Raw genomic sequence first — 24,269 nt, forward strand, 5'->3', positions numbered from 1 at the left:
CTGTACAGAATCACCTGCGGAGACAGAACCTATTTAGGGGCTTCTCTTAACAGCTTGTTCAGAATTTGAAATTTCTTTCTCCCAGCTGTGACCCTGCTCCAGACCTCCCTGAGCAGAGGGAGTGTTTCCACCTCTCCCAACTTCTGCTGCTTCACCATTTGGTGAAGAAAAGCAGTGTCTGGAGTTGCCTGTCCCGTTACAGACCTAATTATTATTCTTCCTGTGGCTCAGCATTTCCTGATCAAAATGGGACTTTGCCACCTCCCAAAAGGACAGGCTGCACCCTGAGTTTGTGTCTGTTCTGCAGATGCACTGGCTTTATCATGCTGGAGAAATAAATGGTGCTGGCAGTTGTGAGTGAAGGGCAAAGACAGCACATGTGGCTCATGCAGGCATAGCAAGATGCACTCACAGCAGTTTGGCAGCAAGGCCATGGCCCTGCCAGGTGCTCCACTGGAAACAGGAGTTTATAATGGAAGTTTTCATTTAAGAAAACATGGGGTTTGTTAGAAAATTTTCAAAACTGAGTGATCTCCAACAGTAATTTTATTATGGCTTAAAACAGTAGTTAAAAGCCTCTTGTACTGTAAAAAGGCTTTGCTCCAAGATGAAAAAACACTTACCTCCATGGAAGGAAAAAAAATAATTATAGTGAGACCACACTTCTTCTTTCTCTTTGCTAACCAAAGAGCTGTGAGAGAAGAGCTAAACATTCCCATTCAGTTTTTGTGGCCCTACACCCTGGAGTGGCAGGAGAGGCTGTGTGTTTCCGTGTTGGATGCCCAATATCTGCCCTGGCACCAGAGGCATTTTCAGGCTGTGCAAGTCCATCCCTGCCCGTGCAGCCAGGACTGAGCCACTCGAGGGTGCAGCCCCACCCCAGCTCACAGCTACTTGTGGTTAGGAGAGAATCCCAAAAAATCCTCCTGTGGATTTCAGGAAAGTATCCAAACCCAAATGTTAAAGAGAGGCATCCTAGAAATGCTAATGAGCACATGTGTCTGCAATGGAAAGTTTAATTCCTTTGTACCTCCTCAGCCACTTATTTCCTTTGGGCAGTTGTTGGCTCAAATTCTTGTCTCCTGCTGCTCTGTGAATGCTGCCCTTGCCATACTCACCTGCTGGCCTGGCTCCATGGAAACATTATTTTCTTCTTGCCTGCATCTGCTTTTCCTGCTCCTGTCTTCTCCCAGGGTTTCTGTTCTTTAGTCCTGACACAGACCTGGTTGTTTTTTTGTTTCCCAAACCACTGGGGTTGGGATGAACTCTGTCCATGCCTTGCACATGTCTGTCCTCCTATCTCCATGCATTTCCTCTCCTGGGTGTTCCTGCAGAGCCCCTGGCTGCATTCAGCAGGGGTGGCTCATCCCAGCCTGCAGTCAGACCCTGGGCTAAGAGCAGTGAGGTTTGTCCCAGCACCTGCAGCTTCCTGATTGAAATGCACTCCCCCAGGTGAGAAAATTAAAATGCAGGCCCCTAAAGTTCAGTGCCTAAAGCCACAGGGTTAGATAGTCTCAGCTGCTTGTTCTTTACTTCCATATGCACAATCTTCCTTTTGCTGGCCTCCCCTTCTACACCAAACCCTGTTCCTAAAACTGCCCTTCATTCATGGCTTCCCCCACTGGTGTCCTTACCCTGATAGCTCAGTGCAGCTCTTGGTGCCTTTCCTGGCATCTCCAAACCTCTCCCATGTGCTGCCAGTCACATTTGGAGGCCACTCCCAGTGGAATTCCATCAGCTTTGTCCCCTCCTCCAGCCACTCTTCACGTGCCAATGCACAAATTCAAAACGAGATCAGCTTTGTGCCTTTAGGATCCACCATTAACTGCTCATTGCCGTACAATATTTTGCAGTAATTAAAAAAAAATATTATTATATGTGTTGTGGGATCCCAGGGAAAGAGACTTTTTTTTCCCCACGGGGATCACAGAGAAAACCACAGTGCCTGTGGAGAAATCGTGTTTGTGCAGACCAGAAGGAGGTGAGGAGCACTGGCTGTGACTGGCATGATGCAGCAGGAGCTGCTCAGTGAACCTGGGTGGGTCTGAGATGCCAGGATGGTGCCAGGAGGGGCAGGGATGCCTCATCCGGGTCTGTGTGCAGGAAAGGGGAACAGCAGTGTGGGAGATGCCGATCTCAGCCAGGTGCAGCACAAACAAGGCAAAGCTTGAGGGGGTTTTGGTACCAGCTTTAAGGTGACACCCCTCAAAAGAGAACAGAAAAAAAAAACATGAAAAGAAGAACCCTGAATCATGGTGAGTAAGAGTTTTGGGAAGGTGGGCTGCTAAATAACACTCCAGATGTAAAAAAATAACATACATTTATCTTTAAGAAAAAACTTGACGATATATTATTTTATATTTTATCCCCTCAAAAATGAGGGGATAAATTTCTACTTTCACAGTGTAGAATCTGGATGGGTTTTTTTTTCTTTTTCCTCTTCAAGTCTCAATTTTAAAGCAAAAGCTTCTTCCAATTAAAAAAAAAAAAAAAGAAACAAAAAATTCAAAATCACGGTTGGCTCTTACCATGGGGACAGAGGGGTCCATCCCCCTTGGGATGACTCCTGTAGGCTGCTGCTCTCCCCACTGCCCATCCAGCCCAGCCCCCTCAAACCAGGAGGTGCCCAGGCAGGAGGCACAGCTGGATTTGCCTCCCCAGGGCTGCAGGGGGTTCAGTGGCCCAGCAGGGACTGAGAGAGGCTCTGCTGGACAGAGCTCAAAACTCTCCCAAACTCAGCTTTGCCCACAAGGGGACTCCTGAGAATTTGTGGTTGATCTCTGTGAATGCCCCTCCCTCCCTTGCATAAAGCAAATCTTTGTGTTAAAACCAGAAAAGGAAAGCTGTAGGGTCTTTTATCAGACTTTTTTCCAATTCTTACATTCTTAGTATTAATGTGATAATGAAGAAAATATGCTGTTCTTAACGTGCATGATTCTTCTAACCCTACAATTTTTTTTGTTGAGATTTCCCACCACCTTTGCAGTGTTATAGCCACCTTTTGCCAAAATAATTTTTAAAATGTGGAATTGAAGTATTTAACCTTTAAAAAACCTTAATCCCATTAACATAAAAATCAATCCCTTTTTTGCTTTAATGAAACAGTTTGTAAAATTGAATCAGGAACTGTTCTACCATCCTCTTCCTTCTGCCATCTCTAACTTGCTTTCTCCTTCCCACAATTTTTGGATCTCCTTCTCTGCTCAGGGTAATTGTGGATCCACAAAACTGCCCCTACCTCTTGTGATAAGCAACCTGAAATCTGAGCCACCAGAGATGGGATTTTACACCCTGAATTTCCCAGACAGGACTCCAGAGACTCGAGGACTGAGAATCTCACCCTTCGAAATCACATTTGGAAAATGAGAGCTGTGGCCAAACCTCTTCTCTGGGAATGCTGCTGCTCAGAGCCAGCTCTGAATCAAGGTCTTTCTGGAAAGAGCCAATGGAAAGGGGCAGATCGCATTTCCAGGATCACATTTCCATTGCCCAAGGCTGCTGAACCATAGGGAGGCTCCAGCCCCACGTGTGTGAGTGACCAAGCTGTAACCCATAAACTTCCACTGGCAGAAAGCTCCATCAGAGCTGTAAAACCTGGGTCAGGAACTTCCTTTTTGACTGACTGGCAGCATGTCAGTGGCAGGACCTTGCAACAAAAGTGATAAGTGACAAATTTGAGGAGTTTTACAGTACTAATGCTTGTTATTGCTTCTCACAAAATGTTACCAAGCTTACAATAATCTTTACACTTTCAGCAAAAATGTGAACAGTATATTTGAATATATTAAAAAGAATTAAAAAAACATTTCACAAAAAACATTTGTTGCCATATGAAAGTCTTTCAGCAATAAATGCCCACACCAGTATTTAAACATTGTTAAAAGTATAATGATTTGTACTAATAAATTATGCAACAAGAGAGGTAAACAAAATAAAATTACAGTATAGCTCTCCATGTTCCTCCACCGAGCATCCACAGCTCTCGGAAGCTCCATTTTAAATGACTAATTAAGAAACTGATATTTTCAGAGCAACAAAAATAAAAGCTTTTATTTGTTCATTTGAATATAAAACAGGCGTTATCACAGATGTACAAAGCGTACTGGTGGTTTAACATACAAGAAGGTTGCTGTCCTTTGCACATAAAAATTTTTGTTTGAATCTGTGATTGGCTGAGTTACATGAATTTCTCTAACCAGTCACCACACTCTATGAAATAACGCTGCTAACATTCAACTGATAAAAGGGACAGTCTTCCCTTGGGTAAAGTGTCAAGCAGGATTAAATATATATAATAAACAAGCACCATGAGGAATCTGCTCCTGTTTGATTAGTTTTGTGTTTAAATGTTCATTGTGTACCCTCTCTTTTTGTGCATGTGCATCGAGTTGATTACATGGTTTTGTCTGACTCCAAAAGCACAAGGTCACAAGACAAACATTTTATACATTCTCATGAATGGTTTATCTACAGTACAGTTTCTAATACAGAACAATCCTTCTTTATTGCTCAGTCTGATGGTGCTTAAATGTTTCCTTCCTTTTGCTTGCACAACAAAACCAGAAACTCAGTTTATCATTTCTCTTAACTCAGGATTTAACAACCACAGATGACAGGTTGCAGAAGAGAGCTGTTATTAACTGCGTTTCACAACTGCATTGCAGTTCTTTTATTCTCTACAAATGCAAAGTTGACTTCGTGAAGGTTAAAGTGATGCTTTGAACGACAGCGAGATTTGTTTTGCAGTACTGAGATCAGCGATAGCAGGACTTCACAAGTTAGTTCACACACTGCAATTATGTTTGTAATCAATCAACATCTTGTCTGAAACCTTACAACAACTTGCCATTAAGAACAGATTTTATTCTTTTCAGGGAGCAGAAAATGAATTTGACAAAGTATGGGATTGGTCTGCAGAGCAGGAAGAGGGCTATTCACAGGACAGTGAGGGCGGAAAAGATGGCCTGAAAGAAAACGCGTCTGACGTGGCGAGATGCTCTGTACTGTACATGCAGACTAAAACGTCCCTACCTTTTAAAAAGATTTTTAACACCCAGCATTGAGACTCCCTTAAACGTGATATAAACATGATAACATTTGCCCTGCAACAATCTTAGTCATGCATATCCGGTAATGAGAGCCAGCACATGAACGTCATTTGGGACAAATAAGAAAAGCATTCTTGGACTGCAGCTGGTAAATCCCACTCTCGATCACAAACAGGTCAATTCAGTTACAACCACATGAAGGAAGGGGAAGGGTTTAAAAAAGGGGGCGTGGGGGGCAGGGAAGACAACAGAACTGGGGAATCAAACCCCTCTTTTCTCCAAAGGTAGTAAAATGAAGGCAGCTGTGATGCATGTTCTCCTACTCTTCTCCCGTGACGGCCTCAGGCTGGAGACCACGGGACTCCTCGGCTCCTTAGCCAGGCAGATGGGTTCCTCTGATGGTGTAATGCTTTAGGGACTAGACATTAAACCATTCCTCTGATGGTTTAATGCTTTAGGGACTAGTTAGCAGATGCACGACCCGTGCCAAGGGTGGTAGTGACTGTTGGCTCCTCTCCGTTAAGGAATAAATAAAAGACCACCGGAACAATCGTTTCCTGTAAATGTAAACTGGAAGCGTTGGCCACCGAGCTACGTGTCCTAGCTGAGAGGCAAATTGATAACTCTGTGCAAAAAACCCCGAAATTTTTCCTTATAGCAGTAAAAACACCAACTAAAACAATGAAAAAAATTGTGCAACAAAGTTCTGCAGCTAGACAACAGTGCTATTCCTCAACCTGCCTTTTCTAAGTCTAACAAGTGTATGCACATGCCAGCACGAATATTTATTGTTGCCTCCATGGCAAAGAAAAGAAAATTATTGTAGTGCATTTTTAGTCTTAAATTCATTCACTGCCTTAAAGGCAGCAATAATTCCACTTGCTGGTATCTAGAGGATTCTTTTTGACAGGGATACTTAGCAATCCAGGATTGCTTTTTTTTCTTTTTCCAAAAAATTTGTGAGTAACATTTGATTATCTACAGTGGGAGACACCATGCAAGTGACAAGTACTGCATTTTAAACTTTAAAATCTTTTGTCATTAGTGAATTTATATTTCATATATATATATTTGATGTGATACTATCCACTCAAGATAATACAACACTTTGTTTTTTATATTAGCAAACATTTCAAGAGTTTAATATTCTTGAATGTTTCTTCTCTTTTATACTTCTAAAGAGATCAAAATAAATTAAACGTTTTGTACATAATTACAGAAGAAGTAGTTAACTTATTTTATCTTTTTAGTTTAGTACAAAGATATTTGCAAGCTCATTGCCGAAATACACCTTATTTATAAATTTCTTCCATTCTAACGCTAACAGCAAAGGCTCTTTGGCCTTTGGGCTTTCAGCATCTCTGACAGAAAGCTGCAAGATTTCTAATTGAAAGGTGCTACTTTGGGTTTTCTCCTCGTACCACTACGTATTTTCCTAAGATGTGGGATCTAAAATGGCTTAAGTTAGTAATGGATCTGTATTCATCAGCCTTTTATGACATATTAAAACAAATGAAGGAAACAACTATTTGTATTAGTATGCAAATTGTTTTAAAAGAATTCATTTGGAGGGCAGAATAGAAAAAAAAAATCTACTTCAGCTTACTTAATGTAAAATACAAAGCCACATTTACTCAAAAAGCAGTATTGTCCGATAAGCAAAAAAAAAAAAAGTTTAAAATGGGCTTTTCCAACACACTGAAGGGCCTTACCCCATAGTCCTTCTTTTCTAAAATTTAGTGGTAAAAGAAAACATTTCACATTATATTTCCTGCCAATCGTGACTGCTTTGAAAAGTCGTAATAGAAACAGTTCCATTCTGATGAGTGTCAGTATCTTATCTGCACACTTTTTTAGTGGACACAAAAAAATTTTATACATCTATAGTAAAGTCTATGGAAGCTTTAAGGTACAAGACTACATGTTGTAGGCCACATAGATGGGATCTAGCTGGTCTGCCAAAAATCCATCTCGTAGGTGCATACGTTGTTTCTCTCCACGGGAGTTGATAGGAATTACACCAATGTCCACAACCACCACCACCCCTACAATCAGATAGTGTTCCTCCAGGACCACGTTGGTGACCAAAGGAACAAGGTCCAAAGCTTCTTGCTCAGATCCATCCAGCTCAACTACAACGACCAACAAATTTGTCCAGGTAAACACCGCACTGCAACAAAAGAAAAAATAATATTAGTAATGGCTTTTTTTTCCCCACCCATTTCATTTTTTATCCCTTTTCTTGCACCTTGGTTACCGTTTGTTGGAGCTGCTGGGGCTCTTTCCCTGTACTCAGGACAAATTACACACAGCGAGAGAGAGCACACTGCAGGTGGGGCAGAACGGCCCCATGAGCTCTCTCTTTAATACTGCTGCCATTTTAAGGATTAGGCTGAACTTCAGAGAAACTTGCCTGCCATGGAAGGAGGCAGTAGGACAGCACATGGTTCCCTCTGAAGCCAGGGAAGTGCCGCAGCTCTGCTGTGGTCATGGAGTGATGTGTGTGCGGAGGTGCCTCCTCTGGGGCTTTTTGAAGAGCAGCCCAAAAAAACCAAGGAGATTAAGAGAGGAGGCAGCAAGAAGAACAGCAGGAGCATGGTCTGAGCTGAAAGGTCAGAGGGATAGCTCCTGCCAGGAAGGGTGTGGAGCCCTGGGAAGGCACATGGCACAGTGCAGGCTCACAGGGGGCATCCTCCCCATCTCTGCTTGGCAAACACGGCCACGCGCCGTCGGGACTGGGCTGGCTGCTGTCCAGGCAGGTCAGAGCCCAGCACAAAAAAGCTGCAATTCTTCTGGACCAATTGGTTTCCACAGAAATAAGGCTGTGTCTCCATCTGTTTTATTTTGGCTGTTTTATTTCTGTTGGGTTTAAGGGGACAGGAGTTTTAACATTCCTGATTAACAGTTGAGACTGCCAAGGGAACACCATTATCCCCAGTATCTCCTCTTTGCTAAAAGAACTTTGAAAGACCCTAAAGTTTTGGTTAAGCCCTTGAGCCAAAGCAGGTAAATTTTGGATTCTGCTACCTGGGACCATTTCTGGCTAAGGATAATGCATTTATTCTTCAAATATGGGGGCTGGGAGGGTATCTAAGTCTGGTTTATGCTTCCACCCAGAGTTTTACAACTTCCCTCCATCCTCCTCCTCCTCACGTCTCCAGAGTCAAAGAGCAATCTCCAGAGTCAAAGAGCAATCTCATTCTTCCTTGCAGGTGTTTAAGACACTTCTTCCTCTAGCTTATTCCACAGAATAAATAATAATATTTATTATTCTACACATGTTTGTCTACACATCAAGCCCTGTACTTTACTCGCCTTTACCTCATAAAATCCAGGATAATTTCTCAGAACTGTCTTGAGCATAAGCATCTGAAAGTCAGAATATATTATGTACATAAGCCATCTTCAAAAAGAGCTTCTTATCCTAAGGTCAATGCTTGATTGAGACAGAAGTGCACTGTTTTAGCCTCCTAAGACAGCTCTGAAAATCCATGTACTGTGGAAACATCTTACTTACCCAAAAATTAGCTATGAAAACGTGCTCTATGTTGATGCTTGACAGAATGGATTTTAGGAGAAAAGTACTTAACTCTTGCAAAAAAAATTCAGGTCCTGCCAAAATACTGTTTGATTGAATTCTTATGTGCTTATTGATCTGGAAAACTAATGAGCAGCCAAAGCAAGGATGAGAAGGCCCCTTTTAGTACTGCTGTGAAATGAATTTTCATTTGTAATTATGTTTTCACAGACATTCCAGTAAGTTTTGATTGATGCTGAATATTAACAAAATGAAGTATCAATCTGCACAGGTGACCATCTCCAGAGAGGTCCTGGGATTTTTATTGATTGCTGTACAAACATCTAAATTAGTATTATATATATTTTAACAAAAAACCTGGAGAGGTTTCATTGAAGTGTGAGTTAGCATTTAAAACCATGCCTGGAAACTATTGCAAGCCTGTTACTTGGGAAAGCAATTAATAGCAAGATTCAGGAGCAGGTCCCTCAAAGATGGTTTAGAATAAATTAGTTTGTCTGAATTCAGGAAATTGATTCCCAAAACTTTCATGAAGCTTCTATTCAGTCCTAAAATCAGTGACACTCCCAAGAGGCTTCAATTTAATTTAAAACTCGTTTCATATGTCATGGTTCTAACTCATTGGTGATCACTGGAAGTAAAAGGAAATATTGCTCTTTATGTTCTTACTGGTTGAGATGAATTTACATTAGCCACTGTGTCTCTCTTATGCATACATCAACTTTCTAGCCCTGATGAATTAAAAAATTCAAACCAAAAAACTAGGGACCAGGAAGGCTGACCTTTCCTTAAGAAATAATTGAGTCACAATAATCAAGTCACACCCAATAGATGCAAAACAGTCAAAGCACTGAGCTGGGAATGGCCCCTCCTGCTGCTTCCACATCACCAAATGCCACAGGAAAAACAAGGAAGTTGTCAAAACACCTCCAGGGAAAGAAGCTCCTAATTGTTTTCTTCTCCAAATACCTTGTGTAGCTTTGTGTATACAAACCACTTCTAAGCAAATTCCAGGAAGCTCTGTTCTGTTCCTCTTTTGAGACTCTGACATTTAAATGAGTCAACCATGTGCTTTAATTAAAGCACATACATTAAAGCACATACCCCATTTTGTGGTATTAGAAACACTTTCAAAATGCACAGTGTGTGTTTACATCACTGTTGTGGTGTGTTGCAATGTCCGGTTTTAAACTTCCGGGGCCCTTCCCATGTGTACCTATCCCTTCTCCCTTCCCCCTCACCCCTTGCTGAGTGTGCCCTGTCAATCAGGCTAACATACCAGCAAGGCGTCGTGTGATTCGTCGATTTCAAAGGATGCTCCTCAGGCCTGGGGGTCATTGGCCCGTCTAAGTGTCATCCTCCCTTGAGACCCTGCCCCCTTCACCTGGTTGGTAACTCACCTGTCCCCTCCCCTTCCCCTGTCCCCGAGCTTATAAGGTTAATGAGACCATGCGGCCGGTATTCTGTTAGCAGTAGTGGCCCAGTGCAGACATATCTGTACTCATGGAATAAACATCTGGCAACCTTCTAGCAGAATCCGCTCCTTCCTTCTCTTCACCATCACCAGAAGCTCTCTCCTGAGGAGAATGGAGTCCTGTCTTGTGCCCCGCTGCACTCTGCCGCCAGCCAAGGTATCTCTGGGGTAAAATACCGCAGTGCTGCCTGTGGCCCAGCAGCGAAGGTCAGAACTGGCCTAGGCACCATCTAACTGGTTATATTGGGATTCATATTCCAATACATCACAACAAAACCAGACTGTGCCACTCTTTCACTTGTTATGTCTTAAGACACAGGAGGAGAGGTTGTTGATTTTGTGCTAAAGTATCTTAAAAGACAAGAATCATTTTAAATGACCTTTCAGATCTGATCCTCAATGACAGAAGCTGCCCAGCAGGATCACATGTCAGTCAGCACATCCTGAGTCCCTCAGTGGTGTTCAATGCTACAGAATGAGCTGCATTTCTCTGAGGGTGTTTTACAATCTATCAACTGGACATACCCAGCACCTTCTGTGTGCAGCAGCAATTGATCAGTTAAATCCTTACTGGGGCATTGTAACTGAAACAAGAAAAGAGGCTCAGGCCCCTGTCCACAGAAAGGCATATACAAATTATAAATAATAATAATAATAATAATAATAATAATAATAATAATAATAATAATAATAATAATAAAGAGTTAGCTGGTCATTATTTTGTTAAGAGGTGTTTCGCAAAGACAAAACAAGGGTCTCTAAGAGAAGCTGAAAAAATTATGAGTGAGAAGTCAAGGACAGTCAGGACGAGGACTGTGAATAAAAATTCCACGATGATTATTTGGCAGAGCATTTGTTAGGAAAAGGCTGGGAACTTGGTGAGCAGACCAAATGCTGTCACTCAGAATAACTGTGTGTCCCTTTTCTGCAGGGATCACATCTGAGACACATCTAATTCATTAACAATCTCTCTTTTTAAGGGAAAAACAGCCCTGAAATACTGGCCTTAAATATTGGCCTTTGGGCAAAGCGTAGCAACATTACAGAGTGTTTTCTCAATTCTCACTCCTGTGCCTTGTACACAATCACCCAACTACTAGGAAGAGTTAAGGTACTCAGAATTATCAGTGGTGTTTTTCTCTGGTCGTTCCAGCTTACCCCAACCCTTTTCCAGTTGCCACTTTTTCACTCAGGACTTCCATGACTGTGGAACAAAAAGGATCCTCAAAGTGCTCTCAGCAATCTTGAAAGCAGGAACATAATTTAAGCATTTTTTGGTACTGAAACCCTGCAATTTCTGCAGTGTGATATGGCTGCTTTATTCACTGCCTGTCAGCTCGACACCACCCTCTGACAAACAGGTACTGCTGAGCACAGCAATTTATCAATCTATGGCCATCTTATAATAGAGCAGTCCTTAAACAGCTTGCTCTGAAACCTTTCCATCCACTGCTGGTACTGATCTGACACATTTTCAAGGGGAATTTCATGACATTCATAAAATGTTCATACTGTTCTATATGAAGGCACAGAACCCAGTTCCTTGTGTAATGCCTGTCTGGCACAAAACCATTCCAGCAGTGATGATGCTCAAGGGAGGAGGCAATAAGGCAAAACCTCAGTTACAGTCAGCCAAGCAACTAATTGTATTCATTTTAACTGATATTTAAGAAAAAAGCAAAGTCTTTTACTAAAGACCAGTTCAGCTGCTGTGCTTCATTCATTATTAAGCTTCCAGCTCCAGGCCACACCTCTGCAACCAGGACTGAAAAGAAAAATGCACTAAATTGTTCTGGCTATTGCAACAGATTCATTTTGGCTGAAAGGTGAATAGCTGAGCTTTGGTTGTAACAAAACAAAACAACTACCTGACCGAGTCTTCTGATGCAAGAATAATGAAAAGCAATTTGTGCTCATGTCAGCCTCAAGAAATGATTTCCTGCTGTGTACATCTGAGGATGATACATTGATTAAGACAACATTATTATTAACTCATTGATTTACTGCTTCAATGTCCATTGTGACCTTGATTTGATGACTGCTTTATTTATTAATAACCAATTCAAAAATAACAGGGTGTTCACTAATAAAATTTATTAGTGTGTTCATTTGTTTGAAATGTTTGCTTGCTTACTCCTTAAAAAAAAAAGAAAAAAAGAAAAAAGAATGAACTTATCCAAAATCAGTCGTTTGTGATTAAATCTGTTTGTGAAGAATTTCATCCTAAGGACACATTTGCAGCTGGGTTATAAATCCTGTGACCATCCCAACAGGCCATTTCCTGGATCAATTGCAATATCCAAGGAAAAAGCCCAGACATTATAGATATTTCAGCTTTTTCTGAGGGCCCTGGTGTTCTATAGCCCTTACCATTCAGTGATGCTCTTGTGTGCTCTGATGACAGAGGTTTCGATATCGATCGGGTGGTACCTCATCCCTCGCAGCTCCATGGCTTCATCCAATGCACCCACCACATAAAGTGCATCATGGCGCTCTGCAGGAAAGGGATAAAAAAAAAAAAAAAGAGAAAGATTCTATTCTCCAGTACATTAAATTATAGAAATGTTCACATTAAGGATTAAGTAAAATAAGTATAACATAAGTTATCCTCGAATTTCTGAAACCCAAAAGTGATTTCTGAACTAATGAGCATTTTCTATTACTGAAGTGCAATGCAAAGCCAAAAACAGAAGAAAGGAAGGCAGAAACACTATTTCCATTTGAAAAAGACAAAGGAAGAAATCTTTATCCAAAGACAGTGGCAGAATTCCTGATTTTCTCCCAGGTGGATGCAGAACACATTCTTTTTGTTTAAGGCACTCTGAATAGACAATAGGTGCCTTGTTTCTGTTTTTTTCAAAGAGAAAGAATAGATTTGATCCTGACAGTGTGGCTGATATTCTTCCAATTGCTTTGAGATGGTCACTACAAGTGCTTTTAATCTATTACAAAGGTGTTTATCAATAGACTAAAAACATGCTCTAGCTAGATTGTAAATTGCTTATTTTTTAAGCATAACATTTTTATAGCCCATATTTTTTACCTACTGAAGAAATAAATGAGGCTGAAATTACACTTTAAAAAAAAATAGGCTGAAAATAAATAATTACATGCCGGTCACGAAAAAATATTTGCTAACAGACTTAGAAGCAGATAACTGACTCTTTTTGCATGAATTTGGATAGTTGTTTGGTGGTGTTGTAGTGACAATATGAGATCTACCTAATAAAGGATTGAGAACTTTCTGCTCTAGGAGCTAAAAGCAGGAGAATGGAGCAACTCTTTGCTAGGAGAGTACCTAAACTATTTGACTGATTAACTTGCAATATTCTCAGAGAATCCTGAATTTTCTCAGTGTTGGGCTATCATGAAATGGAAAAAGCCAGTGCAACCCAAAGTAAATCTCTTCAGAAGGCACCATTATAAGGACACGGCACCAGGCCTAATCCACAGGGAATGCTAGAATGTTTTCAGATTTGATTAATTATTCCTTGGCTGAGAAGCAGCTATTCTAATACCATGGGATCACTCCTGGAGGTGTTCACAGCATTGCTGGAAACCCTACCTGGCCAACAGCCTCCCCTGGCCAGCTCAGCCACAGCCACTCGTGGCACTGTGCTCCTCAAAAATCACAGAAAAAAAACAAAACAAAACCAACATTTTCCCCAGCACAGCCTTTGTGTGCCTGGCAGCACTGGTTCACTTACATGTGTACAAGAGACAAGGAACATCATTAAAACAAGCAAGGGAGTCCTGTACCTTCCTGACAGAAACCCAAACACCCCACAGCTTCTCTTGCAGGCTGCTGCTTGTGTTACATGTCGGCACCCAGCCCTCTGGGGTAACACAGGAGAATCTGAGGAATGCACAGATCCTGGGATTAGCTTTATAACAGAGCTGCTGGTCACAGGAGGGACAGGGCTCAGACTCCCACCAGGCTTTTTCCACCTGCACAAATGCATTCCTGGGGACACAACTGCCAACGCAAATGATGGCAATTTCAGCTGTATTTCATATTTTTCCAGCCAAAGCACTGGGTATATTAATAGTGCCAAAAGGTCACTGGTGGAGGGGATTTATAGTACCTGAAGTACAACAAAGTAAAAGCAACTATTTCAGTAGGGAAATCTTGCCCTCTGATTTATTTTCTGATTATTTTAATTAAGGGTTTCTCTGCAGTTTTACAGGCTTCACAGATGGAGCATATTAGGTACCAGAAGGGTGGTGTCACTCTCCAAATAATACAAATTATTTGCATAGACCTAGATGGTGAGAAACCTCTTACCTCCATTTGCATCTGTGAGTTCTGTTCTTCTCAGGAACCCCAGATAACCAGTCCTTGCCCAAATAGTCTGTGTGTCTCCAAAGCTGAGTCTTGAGTTAAAATGATCTGATTGCAAAGATTCATCTCCATAGATGGTAAAATACCCACTGGCGTTGTGAGTGCTGTGAACCCATATCTAAGTTAAAAGCAATTATCCTGGTATTAATTGAAGTAGCTTTTGAGAGTGAAGCAGTATTGAAAATTCTTGATGCAAATATTTTTAGTCATAACTAGATAATACTAAAAATGTCTTTTAACACAGTTTCTGAACCATCACTCACCCAGTTCTAGCACAGAGACCTCAATCTACTTTTTCTGAAGTTGCAGGGCAGCTCTGAGCCATGCCATGTTCCTCACTCCTGGTTCAGTGTATTTGCCCCAGCAGAGCATCCTCCATGAACACCAGACAGACAAGTTATTTTAAAGGGTGAGTGAGGCCAGGGACCTTCCCCCATGGAGAAGGATTCATTCCATCAAACTTGAAGCATCATGGAAATTTTTACAATTTCAAATTAATGAACTCTTACAGAAACTCACAAATTAGACTATGGTTTTAATTATGATCAAACATGTTCTTCATTTTGTTAACTAGATTTTTAACTGCTTGAAAATAACATAATTTATTTTCTCACTCTAGAAGCATAAAATAAATTCGAAAAACATATAGTCTTGCTCAGCACAGCTAATGAGAGTACTTCAGTGCAGTGAAGCACAATGATTATGGAGAACAGCACAAGAAAACAATCTAGCTGAAATTAGATTAATCTATACACTTACTTTTCATGTAAGCTTCCACCAGAATCAGCGGATCACCAAGTATAAAATACAGTTAGGAAAAGCAGATTTTTTTTATTTTTTAAACTTGAGGTATTAATATTTAGAAACAATTTACTAACAATTTTAATAATGACACAAATACCACAATCCACACTTTATAATGATCAGCAGAATTCATTATTTCTTAACTGGGCATTTGCTAAGATGCATCACAGGAAGTCATTAGCATGCACAACAATAGCTTTGTCTCTGGAATTTAGTCCAGAGCATACAAAGTTGAGGTTCTCATGACTCACCTCACCAAGATGAGAATCTCCTAAGGGTCCCTTTGTTTCTGGATTAGCAATAATGATACGTACTCCTGGCAGGATCTATTGAAAGAAAACATGAGGCAGTAAGAAAGCAGGTACCACCTTATGCAATTGTATGCTGATGCTTTGTCCTCAAAGAACCTTCATTACAAACTACAAGAAATCCTTAACAATCCTTAAAAAGTTAAAGTAGATTTATAGTGCAAAAAATATAAAATAATCCACAGATATAAAAAATCTTGAGATAATTGGGAAATATGACAAAACTGCTTCTGTTTGTGATTGCTGTTCCATCAAATAAACTCCTCAGAAATCAAATATTCACCTGTAGAACTAAAGTCTGACCAAATGGCCCCTGTCTCTATGAGAATACATAGCAGGATAGGAAAAACCCCAATGAACCTTCAGCCTAAAACAAGGAGAAAGCCAGAGGCTTTCATGCAATCTCCCAGAATAATGACCTGCTGTGAAAAATGCATGTATTTTATGATTGGCTTTTTGCAAATTTTAAAATGAATATTATATGTGTTGTGTTAGAAAGCAATGCTGTATTAATTCTCTTAAGTAGTGTGTTAAATATAGTTTTGGGTTATAAAAAATGTTAAAATAGAAACGATGCTCTGTAGGATACTTTTTTAAAGAAAGGACTCGCAGCGAGATAGCAGCCACAGGACACCTAAAATCTTTCAGATAAAAAGAATTTATTGCTCCCTTATAAGAAGAAATTAACTTCTTCCCCCCCTCAAAGGTGCTGTCAGGATTCAGAGGCAGAAGATGATGATGACCAGACAGAATCCTGTGTTTGAATGGAATTTATGCATCATGCATGAAGTGTATGAATATGCAACAGGCTATTGCTTTTAAGGGTTAATCCTCTGTTAACGTGGGTCGTTTTTTGGTCTCATGCTGCCCAGAAAAAGGTACTCAGACTGTCAGTAACTCTTTGTCTCTATTGTCTCATATTGTCCTAATTCAATCTGTCCAAATTATTATTACTCTAATTGTATTACTATTTTTATAACCATTTTATTACTATTAAACTTTTAAAATTTTAAAAACAAGTGACTGGCATTTTTCACACCTGCCAAAGTCCTCATGCAATGGAGATTCACCTACAGAGGTGGATGCTGAGCCCTAGAACAGAAAATGGAGCACCCTCTGAGCATGAATGTCTGCAAAGCCGTGCACAAAAAGCTTCAGATGAGCCCCCAGAGCACCAGAGGCTGCCCCTCTGTCGTCCCCTGTCCCCAGAGGCTGCCCCAGCAGGGACAGTCCCTCTGCAGTGACCAGTGAGCTCAGCTTTGCCCATCTCAGACCAGCTCCCACTGCAGTGGGCTCTGCATCCATGGCCCTGCCTGCACCATTTGTCAGCTGCCTCAAGAATGACACACAGGGAAGGAAAAACCTTCTTTTTGCATAAAAGAGGGAATTGATTTCTGCATAAAAGAGCAAGGCACAGGTTCTGAGAGAGCAGTAATGCATCAGTTACTGCCATCATGCTGTAACCTCAACAGTAAAGGAAGGACATCAATCTGCACAGCCAGTGGTGCCTTCCACAGTCCTACATTCATGTAAAAATGAACAGAAATGGATATTTACTGAAAATATGACCTTAAAAGTTACACTTAAATCTTCTTTAAGTACTTACTTTTCCAGACTCCATGAGAGGCAAACTATGTGGAGATCCTCTTTCAACTAAACGAACTCTGTAAAATAATATGTATAATTCACAGTTGTGTTTATTTGCTTTTTATTAACATTTATTTCTGAAAGGAATGTTTAATGGTTGCAGAGTTTAATTTATTTTTGCAAGAGTTGAAGCCTATATCCTGTTATGTGGAACATAATCAGACCCAATATGTAAAATTAGTCAAAATTTACAGAGGGAAAATAATGAAAAAAAGATGTGTGTGAACTTTTTCTGAAATAATAAATTCTTCAAATGTAGTTGGTGCCTTCTATTTGTTTTTGATAGACTTTTGTAAATGGAATTCCACGCACAAGAGGGATCTAAAATATTGATTTCCCACAAGAACGTCATAAAAGCCAGGGCACAGACACAAAAGCATGTGAGCTGAGTGAGCAACCACATTCCACAAGTAGTTGACAGCTAAAATCAAAATCATATCAAAATAACTCATAACCTGGCCTCAGCTCCAAATCTGCATTTGCAATCTTTTAATTATTTTCAATGGACAGTGGTCGATAAACATTTTAATATTTAAAAAAAATAATTTAATGAAAAATGTTATTACTGCTGAGATCAGATCAATTCTCAGAGTGTGACTTTCTTGTGCTCTCTTCCTTTTTTAGACAAGTTATTTCCCCTAAATCAACTGGAATGTCATCTCTCCTTCAGTGGTATCATGGTCTGGAAGGAAATTTCTCATTTAACCTTAGAAAAGTACTCAGCAGGTTAGAATGAAAGAGGCTCCCAAGTTCTAAAACAGCTGATGATCTCAGCCAGTACATGGCAAAGAAAATTTGGTAACATTTAGTTATTCCTGTATCCTAAGTAACTTAAAATTCTAACAACCATGGAAACCTTCAAGTTCCCGCTTTTGAACAATATCCATAATCCACTTAACTAAGCTAAATGTGGACTTGTGTCTGAAGAACTGTTCTTACCTCTTTCCTCCCCCCAGCCCTGGGCACCAGAAAGACAAAACCCCACAATACAAGATGCCTAAAAGCCAACCAAGTAAAAGGTAAAGATGAAACATCAGGAAGACAAGAAAACAGGCAGGAGCAGATGGGTGGAGACCTGGATCCCATTAAACTGATCATAAAGCTGAGTCTATTAGGAGCAGTCACAATAGATCATTTTCTGACTGTTTTGAGGTCTTTTTATAGCCAGAGCATGGCAGTGCTCAGTTTGGGAAAGAAGGGCTGAGGCACAGAGAGACCTCAGCTAGAGGTCCCTTTGGAGAACAAAGCTTTGGCAGGTTCAGACCCTAAGCAGAAAGGAGATGGAAAAAGAGCTTTCTCTCTCTTTTTTTTTTTTTTCTGTCCTCTATTTCTTTGCTCCAAGAGTCTTCTATAAAAGGTGAGACTGTTGAGGTCAAGGCAGGAACAGTGAATAGTGTTTTATCTGCAGTTCTGGCAAGTCTCTCAACCTTGATGAATGGGGCAGGGCTAAGCCCTGAGATATTGCACATCAGTGTGAACAGCTCCTCTCACTAACAGAAAGATACAACCCAAACACTCAAGAATTTCAGACCTTTTTCCAAGTTGTGTTGAGAGGAAAAGGATGTGAAGTGCCCAACAAGGGGCACTGCCTGGAGCAGGCACAGTTGGGCAGCTGCAGCCTGACTTACAAGGTGTGTAACAGGAATCACTTCTCAACACTTGTTCAACTGCCACAAAACTCCCAGACCAAGCCTAAAGCACTAATTCCCTCCTCTGTGTGTTACATTGATGTTATTCTGCCCTTGTTTACACTGCTGTGTTACATGTGCCACACATGTCTGTGTTTTTGACATTTCCTGCTGAGCTGAAAAGCTGCAGAGCCACCACTGGATTGATGGCAAAAGCAGTGAAGCTACAGAATCCATTTGTCCATGCAGGGACACAGACACAGGGCAGCAGAAAGCCAGGCCTTGGGAGCCTCTCTAGAATGTGTGTGCAAGCCTAAATTAATGCTGCTCCATAAAGGGTACATCTACATCAGCCACACTTGCGGCAGCAAATGGCAACCAAATGGCATGCAACCACACAAATGACAACCAAATCATAAATATTTAGGAGTATTCAGCAAGGGTTTTAAAAATAACTCTGTATATGTTGAAATGAAATCAAATATTGCAAAAGACAGTCACTACTAGCACCTATATATTTCTGCCTTTGTATATATATATTTGTTCTGTAAAATCCATATCCATCTGGAAATAGAGAATGCCTATAACTGAGTTCTTCCAAACAACTGACACCTCCAATCTTTCAGTAGGTATTTGCAGACAGGCAGCTACTCCTGGAAGAAATAGTCATCATCTCACCCGCTTGGTACCTCCTTTAACAAAGTTATTTTACCTATTTATTACAAACATTTGTGAAATTGAGAAAATCTTGAAAAAAAGACAATTTAAAAAACCTCAGCCACAAGCACTGTTAAGAGTAACAAAGGTCAGGAAGCACTTTGTGGAATTTAAGAGAGGTTTAAAGAGAATTCTGTTTGGATAACAGTGGGAAAACCCTCCAGGGCAGGACAAGTGTAAGTCAGAACTGCCCAGCTGCCCAGAGATACTGGTGGCCTTTGCTCCCCTCCTGTCATTAAGATGTGCCTCCATGAGTTTTGCTGGACTACAGGTCTAGGAAAAATCATAAATAATAAAGCAACAGATTCGATGGTCAGTGGTGTGACTACTGGAAAAGAATCTACAGTGATAAACCAGACAATCCCCTCTTTGCTTTCAGCACCCGTGCTTCCCATCTTGCTCTTATTATCACTGGAGTATTCTTCTAGTTCCCTTCTCCACCTGTTTAGTTTAACCTTGCCTGATTTTTTAGCACATGGTGATCCACAGAAGGTGCAATTTCTCACTTTCCAGCTCTGTTAAACCTCTCCCACTCTGTGCTTCCCACCTCACATCCCTACACAGTTTTCATGGCACTGCACTAAACATAGAAACAGCATTTCCTGGAGGTTTTCTGTGAGGGCCCTCTTAGCATCCAGAACCTTGGATCCATTTTTTAAAAGTTTCTGCTAAGCTCACAATTCATTAGGGAACACATTGTTAAACCTCTAACAAATCCAAAAATAATAAAAAATGCTTTGCCACAAAGATATTTCAAAAAAATATAAGTAAAACATGCGATTCTGATGTTAGCAACTCTCATGTGCATTCCTAATTTTAAGAGCTTAGCAGTCTCATTAACTCTACTGTGACTAGATACTGTGAATAAATCATGGGCATTAGGCAATAATTTTTAAAATGCGTTTTATTGTGCCTCAGCATAAAATAATTCAATTGTTCCCACTCTTCCTCAAGAGATTTCCCTTTTTCCATTGAAAAATGCAGACACAATCAAAAACTTCTGTGCTTCCCTCTTGAGCAAACAGCATCACTATCAAGACTGCTCTGATAGCAATATAAAAATGCAGAGCCCAGGGCCTATCAGACCCTTAAAAACAACACTTGAATTAGCCAGGTGATGCTGGCAAAGAAGCACACAGCTCCCTGCAGCCTCCCTGGCACAATGGCAGCAATCCCTCTCCAAATTCCCCAAAATCCCAACCCACTCCCAGGCAGTGCAGCTCCAGGAAGGGCAAGCCCTGTTTCTTTGTTGGGAATGCAAACAATCTCCCACAAAGTGAGCCCAGAGCTTTCCTGCTGCTTTCTGCTGCTGCCCAGTCCTGCTGGGAAGGGCACAGGGGAACATGGCACTAGAGCCAGGCTGGCAAAGAGCCTGAAAATCAAGTGGATGGAAGGAAACATGCTGCCCTTGGGTGTGAAAGCTGCTTCTGCACCTTCTGGTGGTTTGCCGCCAAGCTGAGAGGGAAAACAGAAATGAGCCACACAATGTGGGGCAGACACAGGGATTCTCCCCCCTAAATTATCTGATTGGAAGGGGGGGACAGAAGATGTTTAAGAATTGTTTCACTGTTGCAAAGCTATAACCAGGGATGAAATGCAATGAAACTGTAATATTTACACAGAACAGCACAGAAGAGTATATTTTTCATACATTTTTTCCACTGGTTCTTAAGAACATTTTCTTAAAAAATTCTCTCACTGGAGCTGTAGAGTTGAGAAAACTGTTTCAAAGTCTGGTTCCTGGGATTTAATGGGGAATGCAGCTAAACCCCCAGTATGTGCCAACTTCTTTTCTTGTTACAATTTAATATGTTGAACATATTTCATCTTCTTTAAATCAAACAATTACTATAGAAAAGTAGGGCTGAAATCTGACTTCAGAACAGGAACTGGCCAGCTATAACTAACCAGGCACTGCCATCACTGTGCAGCAAAGGGGTATCAAAATGCAGCAACAATGTCTTTCTGAAACTGAAAATTTTCTTTATGCTCCATTTTAGATCTGGTTCATTTGGTGATGAAAACTCTCCAAAATACACTGCACAGCTTGCTAGTGCTCCTCACTAATCAGAGAGTTTGTCAGCAGAGCTATTAACTCTTGCCTTGGGAATCTGCAGGGGCTGGCACATGCAGAGTGGTACTGAGCAGGACGACAGTGCCAAAACTGGGCAATCCTTCAGAGCTGGCTGTGCTGCTGCTCAGAGAGAGTTTGGATTCTGTGATTTTAATAGAGATTAAAGAAGCTATGAGGTCATCCAAGTCTTGCTGCCTGCCAAAAAAAGGCTGCTCCCTGCAGTGCACTTTTGAGTGCTTTGCCTACTTCTGTTAAGAGTATTCCAAATGATGGGGCTTCTTCCACTTCCTTTCAGGCCTTATTTCTCAGATGAATTTTATTTCAAATCCAGGAACCTTCTTCACTCTGTGATGCTTGGCATGAACCAGTCTCAGCTTCCTCTTATTATTTCTACCTCTCCACATCCAACTCAAAGGATCTTTTCCCCAGTGTCCCCATTCTCTTTCAATATAACTCATTGCCTTATGAAGAGATTGCCTTTTATCCGACCACTTGGCCAAACCCCACATCTTGAACTTTTGTCTGTCCTTTATAGCCATTCCCTCAAGCTGAGGCATGGCAATTGCCCTCTTCCTCCTTGCCTGTGTGCCAGCACCTTCTTTCAGCCAGGCGTGGGCACTCCCATCATCTGCAGCTCTGATTTATTTCCCTGCCTCTCCCACCAAGCCCTCCTTCTGCCTGGAGCAGCTCTCACCCATGGCACAGCTCTCAAACCATGGCACAGCTCTCAGACATGGCACAGCTCTCACACCATGGCACAGCTCAGACCATGGCACAGCTCTCACACCACACCATGGCACAGCTCAGACCATGGCACAGCTCTCACACCACACCATGGCACAGCTCAGACCATGGCACAGCTCTCACCCATGGCACAGCTCTCACACCACACCATGGCATAGCTCTCACACCACGGCACAGCTCTCACTCATGGCACAGCTCTCACACCATGGCACAGCTCTCACACCATGGCACTCCACAGCCATGCCAGCTTGCAAGCCCAACTCTTTGGTTTCTTTCACACCAGCTATTTGGCACTCTAATTCTTTCAGCATCTGTTCTTGGATGCTGCCACTCTTGAAAACCTCCAGCAACAAAGCCTAGAGGAAGCCAAACAGTATGTGATGAACACATAACCCAATGTATTCAAGCCCCCTCCCTGCCCACAGACTTTCTGTGGCTGAAAGCAACAGCCAGTGGTCTCTGATTTCATTCCAGCCCTGTTTCTTAAGTTTATCTACTGACCATTATCCTGCATTAAAAGTTAAGCTTGTGGGGGAAGAGTGGATATTTTCTTATCCTGCAAGATAGTGATGTTTTAAAATTTTTTCTGTATTAAACTGGAACAAAGAAGTTAAATATTTACAGAAGTTGAAAATGGAATCTAAAAAAAATGATGCTGGTAAGAAAATGAGGTTATTTATGCTTAATATTTCAGTGCATTTTGTTTTGTTTTGAAATTAAATGAATTAACTATCCAAACTGAAAATAATTTCACCCACATCAAAAATTAAAAACTTAATTTTTTTGACCACTTTGAAAACTCTTCTTCCTTAAGCTGAAAAGGATCTGCCCAAACTGACTCTTAGGAATTCAACACAATAGTCTTTTTTACAGTGAAAAAAGGAGCCAACTACCTAATTCATTAGAAACTGTAACCAAAACTAAATTGCAAGGTATTTAATGTCAGAGACCTTTTATGTGGCTACATCCAGAGTACAGTGACTTCCCAGTTCTGACCCAAATCATTGAGAACTGCTGCCATCAACAACACCTTTCAGATAGGCATCAGTGTCCAGTCTCAGATGGTGCTTGGATAAGGCTCCTGGTGGGACAGGGCTGCTGCAGCCCCTTCTCATTTTCTACAGGTAACAGTGGGTCTGGACTGGGTCAGGGCTCTTTGACACTCAGGACTGTCAGTGCATTTTCTCTTTACTCAAATAATAAAATGTCTCTACATAAATGATTCCAGAATTAACAAGCCAATGAGCTCATCTGCCAGAAAAAAATGGAAATATGGATCAAAGAACATAAGCTCTGCCTTCCAAAATGACAGGTAGGTTCAAATAGCAAATCAGAAAAGTAGGAAAATTGCACAGCTGAACACAGGCTGAAGGGAAACTGTAGATAATTAAGACATTTCCCTGCATCATCCTGGTTTCCCCAGAGCAGATTTTCTCCTATCCCATGATATATTCAAATAATGGATAAATACAATTGAGACTGAAAAAGGGCTTTGGGATTTAGGCAAACTTTAACCAACTGAATGAACAACCATTAAACTTTCTGTATGCTTAGGACATATTTTAATCCTGTTAATTTGATAATCAACAAGAATTAGCACTAAATCATTTCCTTTAATGCAAAGGAATCTTTCACTATAGACCTAAATTACACTTCATGTGCCAAACTCTCCGAGGTCAAAAGCTAAGAGTTTCCAATCCTTCAGATGGCTGGACAAAGAAGCAGAAAAAGTTACACAATGATTTAAGACAGCTCAGAAAGCTGCAAACAAATCAAAATGGGGCAGGAACTCTGGTTCAGGAAGGGAACACTCAAAGCTTCACATATTAAAAAAGCAACAGCAATTTTATCATAAAAGATTATGGGAATATGTAAAAAAGGTTATGTTTGCTTTCAGCTTTAAAATGTTTAGCTGCCATCACACATTAAATTTGTTTAAATTACC

General features: G+C 40.9%; 1 protein-coding gene across 6 annotated transcripts in view; it reads right to left on the bottom strand.

Annotated features, from left to right (window-relative positions):
* Positions 1–4,022: 4,022 nt before the first annotated feature.
* DIP2C (disco interacting protein 2 homolog C) overlaps positions 4,023–24,269 on the bottom strand; it is a 310,834-nt gene continuing 290,587 nt past the window's right edge. For all 6 annotated transcript variants that reach the window (XM_074554492.1, XM_014269188.3, XM_005480400.4 and 3 more), the window contains 5 exons: positions 17,121–17,178; positions 15,458–15,532; positions 14,346–14,520; positions 12,431–12,554; positions 4,023–7,218 (listed from right to left, as the gene is read on the bottom strand). In XM_074554492.1, coding sequence (XP_074410593.1) covers positions 6,966–7,218; positions 12,431–12,554; positions 14,346–14,520; positions 15,458–15,532; positions 17,121–17,178 — 685 coding nt within the window. In that variant the 3' untranslated portion in view covers positions 4,023–6,965. The remainder of the gene's footprint in view (positions 7,219–12,430; positions 12,555–14,345; positions 14,521–15,457; positions 15,533–17,120; positions 17,179–24,269) is intronic.

The sequence above is a fragment of the Zonotrichia albicollis genome, chromosome 1 (assembly GCF_047830755.1).
Source record: "Zonotrichia albicollis isolate bZonAlb1 chromosome 1, bZonAlb1.hap1, whole genome shotgun sequence".
NCBI lineage: Eukaryota > Metazoa > Chordata > Aves > Passeriformes > Passerellidae > Zonotrichia > Zonotrichia albicollis.